Genomic DNA, 11,947 nt, shown 5'->3' on the forward strand with positions numbered 1-11,947 from the left:
AGCACCAGAGGGGAGCCTGACCCTGGGGACAGGGTGCATTGTGGCCTTGAGGACATGGGTGTGTCCTAGAGCCTGGGCGCCTCAGCTTGGCCCAGAGGTCCCCTGTGGGGGGGGCGGGGGGGGGAGAGGACACTTTCCCAGAGACAGGGTCCTATTAGGCTTTGGATAGTCAGCGGCAAAACACCCTGCAGACCCTGCATCTCATCAACGAGTTCTGTACAGAAGGCCCCTGTCCGCGCTGTGAGCAGCACAGTGTGAGGGGCGTCTCCTGAAGTCCCCATTTGGTCAGTAACCAGAGAGCCTTGGTGTTGCAGGCGCTTTATTGGAATGAGCATGTGGGGGAGGTTTCAACAATTGTCTTGCAGTTTCAGGATCAAAAGGCACAGAGGAGAGCTACGCTGTGGGTTCTGCCATGAGAGTCGCTGTCGGGCCATTCTGTCGTCGGAGGAAAGGTCATGTGGGTCAGTAGGAGGCACACTGCCTGCTGTCGAATATGGCGTCCTGGAAACAGACAGAGAAGCACTCACACCCCCTCTCCCACAGAGGCCGTCCTGGAGCCCAGACGTGGCCTCTCCTTGTTTCCCGGCTGTGTCCGCACCCACGGAGAGAAGCGGGCGGGGTTCAGCCAGAATTCTCTCCTTGTCTGTCGCTCAGGAGGCCCGTCCTGATGCCAAGGACACGCGGCTTCCAGACCCGGTCCCGCCGGGGCCCTGGGAGCCTTTCCCTGTGCGTTTCCTCTGCTGTGAAAGAGGCCTCCCCTGCACCCGCTGTGCTGCCCCTTCTCCGTGTCTCAGCCCAGCAGGAGCCCGAGTGCATCTGTGGGGCCACGGGACTCCCCCTGAGCCTGCCACGTGCCTGTGGCCACAGAACTGAGGAGACGCCCCATCGAGGGGTTTGTCTAACCTCCGTTTGCAAAGAGAAAGGCCGTCACCTGCCATGAAGGGGCTGCGCATGGCTTCAGGTGTGATTGTGGTCAATGCCTGTCCCGTAAATAGGACCCTGTCACCCTTTTCAATGGACAGGTTAGTCGTGTTAAGGTCCCAACCTCCAGGGCCTCCTCCTGTTGCTCACCTGCAGCCCCGGGCCCTGAACATCTCCCCCTCCCCGACCCTCCGCTGGAAGCCACACTCTGCCTGTTCCTCAGAGACTGGCCCTGCACACGTCACACAACATGTGTCCTTTCCTGACGGCTTATTTTTATCATGGTTCCTGCAGATTCCCCAGCTTGTCAGACACCTGTGTCAGAAAGCTCCTAGTTATGCAGATGTTTATGTCTCTGCTGGGGCAATATTTCCCTATTGCTGCCTGGACTGTTTGCAATGGGCCGTTTGGGTAGGGAATGAATACCAGGAAAGTCTGAACCATACTGTTCTAAATAGAAAGAAGGTCTCCTTGCTTATACTGACCTTTGTTTTCAACACTTCCACCACCCATGGCGGGTTCATAGCCAAGGTGTCCACCTGTCACTCATGGGGCCTTCCTTCATGCCCAGGACGTTCAACCACTTATTCTAGCAAACATGGGTGCTCCAAAGGGCACTGGGAATCACTTTCCTGAGAGGCGGGATCTGCCTGACATGTAGCTGTCTGCTCTCTTTAGGAAATTCTGTAAAACGCTTTCCTATTTGTGTTGATCACTCATCAACATGAGGGTCCCCTTGAGAATCAGATGTTCTGGGGCTGAGGGGTAGGCAAGCCTTTGCCCATACACTCTCCTCCCTCGGGGCCTTTCTCCTGTGTCACTCACTAAAGACTCCACCACGTGAGCAGGCATACCAGCCCCGGCCCCTGGCATGGCTTTCTGGATGTCAGCACCCACGTTCACTGAGGTTACGTGAAGGATGACCAACACTTGCTGTTAAGAAGTTAGTAGCAAACTGAGGGCCCGCGTGTCCCTGGCCAGTGCTTCAAGGGCAGGTAGGAAGAAACCAACATTACCATCATCACTTTCATATTGCTCAGGGTTCTGTTACTCTGGTCGAGAAAGCACTGCTTTAATTCCCCGAGAAGATGTTCTGTGGTATCACCCGGTATGAACTCTTCAAGACTTTTGGTGAATTCAGCCTTCGTCACTGAAGGATCAGTGGCATCATAGATCACTTCCTCCAACCTTTGGCAGCCAGACCCTGGGAAGGAAGCACACAAAGCCAGGCTCAGTTCCAGAGGACCAGCTCCTTGCTGGGCGTAACCATGACGATTGTCATCTTCTTACCTCCCAGTGGAGACAGACATTCAGAGAGATTATGGGCAATGGTCCGAGTCCTCAATTCTGGGAGAGCAAACTCAGGGTCTTGGATTTTCTCTGAGCAGCAAGACATCTGCCTCCGTGTCCCCCCTCCCGCACACAACACCCCCCAGCTCCCTGGCTTCCACAGCCCACAGAGCCAAACATGATGGAGCCATGAGGAATGAAGACACCAGAGAAAGGAGGGGCTCTGGCCTGAGGCTTGGGGAGCAGGAGGTCTGCCACAGGGGCCCTGACACCAACCTCCCCCAAGGCCTGGCCCTGGCAGCACTCACCGGCATAGCAGGAAAGGGCGAGGGCGCTCAGCATGAGGACCACCACCAGCTTCATGGCTAAGGCGCTGCTGTTGGCTGGTCACTGGACGTGGCAGGGAAGAAGGATCACTTTGCAGGTGAGAGCCCAGACTCCTCCTTTTATTCTCCTGGCGGCCACTTAATCCCTCCCACAGATGATGGAATGAGTCACGGGATGAACCTGGCATTGGGCCCAGAAAAGACAGGAGAATCATCTAGAACCCAGCCCGCCTGTGGTCTGTTTGTAGAAGCCAAGGAAACAGAGCTTTAAAAAGATTTGAGAATTTTCAGAACTGCAATCATGGTAATGACATTAGATGAAATTCATGCTGAAGTGCTTGTGAAATAAGAAGGTAAATTACAGCACTGTGAGTCTGTGTTGTCATTCCTGTGTTTTTATTATTGTGGTTCTCATTACCTCTTCCTCCCCCTCCAGCTCATCCTACCCTTCCACGTGCCTCCTCCCCTCCCCTTCTCCCTGCACCCCCCTTACTCCTCTTTTTCTCTTCTGCTTCTGCCAAGTACAGAGATCTTCACATCCTCTTTCTGTGCCTCCTCCTTCACCAGTCACCTGGGCTGGGGGCCATACCACCCAGCGCCTGTGGAGGGCAGGCTTTCCTTGCCCATAGACTGAGGCAGCTGCCTTCTGTTGGACAATAGCAATAGCTTCTCACCTTGGTTGAAGGTTGTTTGTATAAAGACTATTTCATTAGTTAAGACAATTTTATAAATTTAGTTATAAATGTAGAGTTACATTTTGTTCAGTTTTGTTAGCTTGAGGGCTTTTCTTCCACTGATTCAGTAGGTGATGTGAGAAGTAGAATTACTGATGCTTAAGGGAGGCAGTGCTGGATGCCGCAATGATATCTGGGCGCGTGCAGATGTGGACTTGCATCTTGGATGCCACCGCTACCCATGAAGTGTCCTGGGCTAAGATAGTGCTGGTTGTCCTGAGATTCCTTTCCTTCGTTTCTACAACGAGCATAAATGACACCAAGGCTGCTTTTGTAAGAATTCCAGGCACTCCATGTAGAAGCCTGGCACAGGGCTTAGAAAGGGTAATCATGCCTAATGCCTATGTTTCATCTACACATTCATGCATCCATCCATTCATACATACATGCATAAATAAATACATACATCCTTTCATCCACTCATCCATCCTCCCAACCATCCATCCAAACATCCATACATCCATCCATCCACCCATCCATCCTCCCAACCATCCATCCAAACATCCATCCATCCATCCATCCATCCATCCATCCATCCATCCACCCATCCATCCTCCCAACCATCCATCCATCCATCCACTCATGCATCCATCCATCCATCCATCCACTCATCCATTCATCCATCCATCCATCCATACATACATACATACATACATACATACATACATCCATTCATCCATCCATCCATCCATCCATCCATCCATCCATCCATCCATCCACCCATCCATCCATCCATCCATCCATCCATCCACTCATCCACGCATCCATTCATCCATCCATCCATCCATCCATCCATCCATCCATCCATCCATCCATCTACTCATCCATTCATCCATTACTGTATCTATTCATGGTCTTAACAACCAGGATTCTCCTAAGACTGGGCCCTGTGCTTCATGTCACAGATTCAGCCACAGGAACAAGTTAAAGCAGAACCTTGCACCTGTGCAGCTTACCTCTAACTGGAAGGCCACAAACAAGCCTGCATTTGAATATGAAATAAAGGAAAGTGATTGTGTCGTGAACAACAGAAATCCACTAGGGCAGCCTCCTGTGAGGAGGTCCAGCCGGGGGTCCCACCAGGACTCCTCAGGTTGTGTGACTTTTCCTGCATCAGTGAACAGTGAATCCAAGGGACCTTCAGCTTAGGAGTGCTCTAGGAGAGGCAACAGCATGTACAGAGGCCCTGAGTGCAGATGGCACTCGGCAAGGGAAGGGAAGCATGGAGAGTGTGCCTCTTGGTGTCAGACAGGGCAGCCCACCTCATAAGATAGAAAACACGCGTCAGTTTAAGCAGTGACTGTATGCAGAAAGAACACAGCCAACGTGGCTTAGAGTAAAGAAAGAAATGGATGAGAGAGCCTGAGAGATGAGCCAAAAGTTAATGACCCGTGAATGCACTGTCCTCCGTGTGGATGATTTGGGACACATTTCTTTCCATCATTCAGCTGCATCCTACGTTTCCAAGCACAATATTGGTTTAGGAAGAAGCTAGGGATAAAGAAGGTTGTGTTCTTATGTGCGCACCTTCTCCCAGTTGACCATTGTTGGCCATCATTCCAAAGGCACCTGAATGACATTCATGATGGAATGAGAGACTTTCTCCTTGAACAGGACTCAGTGAGGACTCTGCTGGTGTCCCCGTGGTTAGGGACCGGCCCTGTTGTCGGCTGGACATTGGGCCCTCAGAGCGAAAGCAACCCCATGTCATGTACAATAAAGGCTGTGTTTCTTTACTTCCATGTTTTCCCCAGAGCCCACAATGACCATTCTCAGGTGCATCATAGAGCTATAACTCGGCTCCCAAGAGACTCATTAAAAAGAAGTGTTCACAAGCAGAAATAGATCAAGCCAAAGGTCTGAATGCTTGTACTGCTGGCCTGATGGTTTCCGCTCCCAAAGGTCCTTTGACTCAGGTCCCCAAATTAAGTTCAAAAACTGGACCATTGAAGTAAACTTTGGTTTCAGTGTTGGAGTGACATCTCCGGGGCATCTGCAATAACAGACCCTGCTGTAGAGGTGAGCTCCTCAGTCAGAAGTGAGACATAAATGTGCGGTTAGAATGATATCTGACCGGTACTCAGGCTCAACCAAGACCTAAGATACACTCACACTAATATTCTCTATTTGAGGTCTTGTCGTACTCAGTAAAAGTAATAACATTCAGTGAGAGCTATTGTTATTCTCAGTGATTCACTGAAAATAAAATCGATACAAGGATCTTTAGGGTATATGATCCTTGAATTTTTCATTCATTGTAAGGTAGTTGAAGAAATTAGCTCTACAGTATTTGGACACAAGAAACTTTCTACTTTACTTCTCACTGATTCTGTAAATCTGGCTCTGCCCTCACTTCCAGGGCTGTTGAGACACTAGCCTCCAGGATGTTCTTGGAGGTGAACCTCTTCTTCCTTAAGGTCATGCCAACATCTAGAGTTGGTTGGGAGGTACTTTCCCAGAACGAATTTTAGGACAGGCTCTGTTCTTTGAGACATCTTTATTTTTTTAAAAAATATATCTTATTGAATTTTTACAGAGAGGAAGGTAGAGGAATAGAGAAGAGAGAAACATCGATGAGAGAGAAACATCAATCAGCTGCCTCCTGCACACCACCTACTGGGGATGTGCCCACAACCTACGTCCATGCCCTTCACCAGAATCAAACCTGGGACCCTTGAGTCCGCAGGCCGACGCTCTATCCACTGAGCCAAACCAGTCATGGCTCTTAGAGACATCTTGATGGCAGTGAGATGTTTGTTGATCTTGTTGTCCAGGCCAAGCAGGCGCCGCCTGTGCCTATAGCCAAGCCGGCTGTGGGGTGTCACAGCGGGGTCTCTTTGTACAGTGGGAAGAGATCTAGACTTGTTGTGAGGCCTGAATTAGGTACAGCCTGTAACTCCACAGAGTAGGTGCTATCTACACATCAGCAGCCAGCAATCCTATTTAAGAAATGAGTAATATGCAAATTAACCATCAGTCCAGGACAAAGATGGCGGTGCCCATAGTGGCTGGTGTTGGACGCTGGTGGCATTGCCCTGGCAATTCGAGCCCATCATCCGACTCAGCTGCATGGAGGGAGGGGTGGGGAGGGACCTGGGGCCGGAGTCTGCAGCAAGAAACACAGGGCTCGCAGAGTCCGCCTCCACAGATGCCCAGTGTCCGTGCCCCTGCCTGGCGGAGGGAGGGGAGGAGAAAGGCCTCGGGCCAGATTCGCACCCCAGATGCACAGAGGGAGGGGAGGGCAGGGGCCTTGGGCCAGAGTCCAAGGCTTGGGAAGCTGGCATCGTTGCAGGCCAGGCTGAGGGACTACCCCCCACCCCCCATGCACAAATTTCGTGCATCAGGCCTCTAGTTAATTTATAAACCTGAGAAGGCTGTTTTATTAAATCCTGGTGGCCTACAAGGACCACTACAGACCGTGGAACTTTCTGCTGCACTCCATCCTCTAAGACATCCAGAGATAATCATGTTCAGATACGAGGGAAAAGGTCAAAGTTGAAAATTAAGCACTATATTTTGATCCATTCTTACCTGATATTTTTCTGACTCCTTGAAAGAGTTTCATTGAGATCTAGTTTATGCAGATCTTCTCTTTGAACATAGTCTACATAACGTTGGTCTATTAACCTTCTCAATAGCCAGCTGCTGCCTGTGTTACTTACTTCCAGGTTCAGTAAAACATGAGTGGCCAGTAATGGTACATCACTTACTCCCTGCGGAGCACTGGTGACCACTTCTCTTTGTCTTCACAACAGCAGCCCAGTGAGTAGAGTGATGATGAAAACAGTGTCCAAACGGGGGCACTTCTGACGGGAGAAGAGGTCACTGAATGGGGGGATGCCAGGGCAGCAGCACAGACCAGGGTCCTCCTGAGCAACTGAGGTGAGTGGTCTCCCTCCCATGAGGTAGGGCTACCATTTCCCCCAGCTGCACACAGTGGGACAACAGAGGTCAAGTCCCTTGACCAAGGGCACGCAGGTAGTGGGGGAAGGGTGGCAGAGCCAGGTAAGGATGCAGGTGTCCTGATATCAGAGACAGGCCTCCTTCGTGTGACTCTTATGGCCCCTCACGTTATGACTCAGATGGAGTCCTGTGCCCTGGAATTGCCCAACTGCCCTGTGTGGGCTCCAGGTAGATGTCTGAGCAGGCCCCACAGTTTTCTCCTCGTGGCCTTGGCTCCAGGTGAAGTCTCCTCCACCGTCCTTGCCTGAGTCCCTTCAGCTGGAAACTCTTTATTTATTCCCGATGCCACAGCACAGACAGCCCATTTCTTGTTTTGGACGGTGGCCTTGAATCTCTAGGGATCCCCTTCCCAAGACCCCGTGGCTTCCGGGTGCACCTTTCTCCAGGTGACCAGGACCTGATGCCATGGCCCTTTCCTCCACGTTGAGCCCCTGGAGGTCATGCCCTGCGCTTTTCTGGTTTTTGAGTGACAACAGTGATACAGTAGGTGTCTAATGAGGTGTGTAACTTCCTTAAGGAACAGGATTTACAATTCTAGAAAGAATTCTCTGACTACATAACATGTTTACTTATTGGGTCCATTTAGAAGGAGACGTGCATTTTTTAACTAGAAACTCTAATAAAGGCAAGGCTCCAACCCTACACTAAACCCAGGCATCAGCCTGACATCCTGGTGCTAACACCGAGTTCTTTGTGTTTCCGGAGAGAACTGTGGCATCACCATAGGTAAGACCAGGTCAGGAGAGCAAGAAGTTGGAGCTCTGACATCCAGGCCCTGGGCCACCTCTGTCCTCCTGTTCCCAATCAGTAAACATTAGCTTGATCCCATGGAACCCGGATCCATCTAATGCCTGGCGACAGGGACCCGGATCTGGAAGCCGATTCAGGATCAGGTGTTGCCTCCAGCCAGTTCTCCTTCACGAATACCCTGAGCTTTACATAAGGTGATGTTTCCACAAATCGTGTGGTTAAATATCTAATCCCCACACACTTGTGACAGCCCACAGGGCCCATTTGATTGCTCCACCGTTATCTTCTCATTCTGTTACTAATTCTCGCTGCAGCTCATGTGGAATTTCCTGTAAACCATGGGCCTCCAGTGTGGGAACCCCTGGCCCTTAGGGGCATGGCAAGGGGATTCTGAGAGGTCTAAGGATACTTCTTTCCAATGCCTCTTTCCTGGGGATGATCTTCCCTCTCCTTGCGCCCACCCCTGAGGACATTTGTCCGGGCCCAGAGATGTCTTTGTGTCCCCACAGGTGGGTGGTGTGTCACTGACATCTAATAGGTGAGACCGGGTTGTTGCTAAATGGTTCGCAGTGCTCAGGGCATCCACCCAGAAGAGAACTCTTCTACATCCAGTGGCACCAGAGTCCTGGCTGAGACACCCAGCGATGGAGAAATCTCTGGAAGCCTTGTCGCTGGTGGAGTGTGAGGTGACCTCACATTCAGTGGACAGTGAGTGGAGCCTCAGTGCAGACCTAGGCCGACAGGTTGGGGCCCGTGTGTTCTCCAGCTCGGAGCTCAGCTCCAAGGTGGTGACTTCGCCTGGCTTGTCCTCACTCCTGGAGGACCTCACGTTCTCCTGTCTGTCATCCTCATGGACTTTGTCCTTCAAGGTCCAACTCAGTCCTCACCTCCTCACAGAGCTTCTCTTCCTGGAGAATGCAAGCTCATAAGGCCTGGTCTCCCTTGAATGTCTATAGGCCTTTAATTTCTATGCTACAATGTCATGCTAGTGATACACCTCATATCTCCCTTCTCTGCCCTGTCTTAGGACTTGTCATTTAACATGCTAAGGCAGTGGTTCTCAACCTTCCTAATGCCGCGACCCTTTCATACAGTTCCTCATGTTGTGGTGACCCCCAACCATAAAATTATTTTTGTTGCTTCTTCATAACTGTCATGTTGCTACTGTTATGAATCATAATGTAAATATCTGATATGCAGGATGTATTTTCATTGTTACAAATTGAACATAATTAAAGCATAATGATTAATCACAAAAACAATATGTAATTATATATGTGTTTTCCGACGGGCTCAGGCGACCACTGTGAAAGGGTAGTTCGACCCCCAAAGGGTCACGACCCACAGGTTGAGAACCTCTGTTCCAATGGATTCCTTAAGGAAATCAATAAATCCTTTCAATAAAAGACATCACGTTTCTCCTAAGTTTGGTTCAGTGTAGAAGCCAAGTTGCCTGAAATGAGTTGCAGCATTCACTGGCATTGCTGCATGCACCATCTTTATGTCACCACTGTCCCCTCCAGGTTCAGCCCAAACTGGGGCTCCCCATTAAACAGTCACCTCTCCTCCCCCACCCAGCCCCGCCCCTGCAGCCTGTGGCCCCCTCCCCCTCGGTCAGCAGCTCAGGAGCAAAGGCCTGTGCAGACCTAGGTCTCAGTGGCAGAGCCTGGGAATGAGGATGGGCCGTCAGCTGCCAGGCTGGCAGGGCTGGGGAGCCTGAGGACAGGCCTGAGGGCCCAAGGGCAGGGCTGGGGGGAGGGGGCGGGGAGGGCAGGGTCCAGGGACTCCTGCTGTGCTGAAAGCTGCTCACCCTCAGGCACAGCCTTGCGAACCCTACCTCAGCGGGCCCTGCCATGTAGGCTGTGGGGGCCGCTCTGCAGGCGGGGGAGCTGGTGCCCCGGAGACCACCTGGGCTCTCCCTGCAGAGATCCCACACCTTAGCCCTGGGCAGGGCGGTGGCATCCCTGCTATTGAGTCTTCCCTGCTGGTGCTGACAGGACCTGAGCCAGGCTGCAGGGGCCGTGGGAGCACTTGCTTCGTCCCCATGTCCAGTGGCGGTGATGGCCCTCACCTTCCTGGAGACCAGTCACCGGGAAATGGGAGGCAGGACTGTGACCTTCCTGGACCCCATTCGCCCAGGGGCTGCTGGCTGCTGGCAAACTCTGAGGCAGTTTACAACTCACAGAAATGGTGATACCACTTGTTCTTCTTACTGTGAATGTAGTCACTGTGTTCTCACAACCATGCTGTGATGCGACTACCACATCACAGAAAGACACAGTGACCACAGATGGCTCACTATGCCTGGGTGTGTGCCTGTGCCTGTGAGCATGTCTGCCTGTGTGCATGTCTGCCTGTGTGCATGTCTGTTTGTGTGAGTGTGTGTGTATGTGTGTGCGCACACACACACAAGGGCGCGCGCACACACACACACACGAGTCTTGTTACCCATGTCTTAGGGGGAAGTCTGTGTGTGTGTGTAAATATGTGTATCTCTGTGAGTGTCGCTCAATGTAATTGTGTGTCTGTGTACAAAGGTTTATTTTCGGGGTGAGAGTGAGAGAGGGCCGCCAGAGAGGAGATGTGGAAAGGGCTTGACCAAGGAGATGGTCACTTGTCCTGTGCAGGGAGCAGTGTGGAGGCAGAGGGACCCCGACATGTCCACGTGCAGGGATGTGACCCAACATACTGCCTGCATGAGTGGCATATAGATCTGAGCACAGATCCAGGCTGAGCAGGGAGATGATCAGAGGGTGAACGGATGGGTCATGCTGTTGCAAAAGACCAGAGAAAAAACAAGCCACGCTTAGAGAAAGGGAGTTCTATTTTATTATTCAGTTCTGTGCAGGCCCAGAGAAAAATGTGTCTTTCAAATTCTGGGCCTGCAAACATGGAGGAAACTCTCTTTATTTATACTTTTTCCAGTCCTTTGTCTCCCAAATTTGGAATGAGACTTCCGGGCCTTCTGAGAAAGAAGGCCTGCATGCTGGGAAGGGGCCATGACACCACATCTCAAGGCCTGGCCAGGTGTCACCACTGACAACTCTGTCTGGGGCATAGTTTATGGCCTCTCAGGAATGGGAGTAGTCTTATTTTCCTTATTATTTAAGCAAGCAAGCATTTACAGAAGCCAAAATAGCAGGGTTAAAATTTCAAACGGCAGTTTTTATATAAGAGGGATGGGTCATTCCCTACTGGTTTTATGTACATGAGTCAAATCATTGACTCTTTTGGGTCATTGTTGGGAGGGAGTTGTATTGACCCCTGAGGACTACAAGCTTAACAGAATTAATTCTTTGCCGAAAAAAGTCAGTGGGCCTGTTTCTAAGATAAGGGCCTGTAATGAGGGCAGGAGTGATCTTTAGAGGGTCCGAAGAGTCCTGGGCTCTCTATTTTGCCTGGGCTGCCTTAAGCCGGGCGTGATGAAGCCACATCAGGATCCTGTTGACCTTGACGGTCGTGGGGGTGGTCCTTTCCTGGTAGGAGTCAGTCCTTGGGTGGCAAACGTCTTTTCCCAAATAGAGTCAGCAGGTTGGGAGGGATGAACCGGATCAGAAGTTGGTATAGGCAGAGCATCTCGAACATGCTTCCGGACTGCTTTCTGGGTGGACTGTAAAGCCTGTAAGAAATTGAGTAAAGATTGGTTATGGATTTCAGCTTTTCTAGATTGGGTTTCTGTGTAAGCTGGTGAGGTGAGTAAGTCAGGGTCTGGAAGAGTCACTAGAATCTCTAGAGGCCCCATTGGTTTTAGGGCAGCCTCCTGAGCGGCTTTATCTACAGCCTAGTTCCCTCTTGCTTCTGGGGACCCCTTGTCTTACTTACATAGAGGTGGAAAGACTTAGTTACATCTGGCAGTGCCAGTTGGCCCATCGTCCTTGCTCTGCTCATGTCTGTCTAACTGCCTCCTATATTACCTCAAGGATCCTGGCTCTGAATTCTTCCAGGGATAATGGATGTTGGTTT

At 51.0% G+C, this 11,947-nt stretch overlaps 1 protein-coding gene across 1 annotated transcript; it reads right to left on the reverse strand.

Annotated features, from left to right (window-relative positions):
* Positions 1 to 302: 302 nt before the first annotated feature.
* LOC132242342 (mammaglobin-A-like) lies at positions 303 to 2,611 on the reverse strand. The gene is made up of 3 exons (XM_059711245.1): positions 2,520 to 2,611; positions 1,938 to 2,125; positions 303 to 501 (listed from the first exon to the last, which is right to left on the reverse strand). The coding sequence occupies exons 1-3, from the start codon at positions 2,572 to 2,574 to the stop codon at positions 463 to 465; spliced, it is 282 nt and encodes a 93-aa protein (XP_059567228.1). The 5' UTR covers positions 2,575 to 2,611; the 3' UTR covers positions 303 to 462.
* Between the last annotated feature and the right edge of the window lie 9,336 nt (positions 2,612 to 11,947).

This window comes from Myotis daubentonii, chromosome 9, assembly GCF_963259705.1.
Source record: "Myotis daubentonii chromosome 9, mMyoDau2.1, whole genome shotgun sequence".
Lineage (NCBI taxonomy): Eukaryota > Metazoa > Chordata > Mammalia > Chiroptera > Vespertilionidae > Myotis > Myotis daubentonii.

Bases quoted from the DNA above. Each gene is read 5' to 3' on its own strand.
- LOC132242342 (XM_059711245.1), bottom strand. From the start codon at position 2,574: ATGAAGCTGGTGGTGGTCCTCATGCTGAGCGCCCTCGCCCTTTCCTGC. The intron at 2,126-2,519 runs GTGAGTGCTGCC...CTTCCTTCCCAG, and splicing joins CGCCCTTTCCTGCTATGCCG to GGTCTGGCTGCCAAAGGTTG. The intron at 502-1,937 runs GTAATGTTGGTT...GTCTGTTTCCAG, and splicing joins GCAATATGAAAGTGATGATG to GACGCCATATTCGACAGCAG.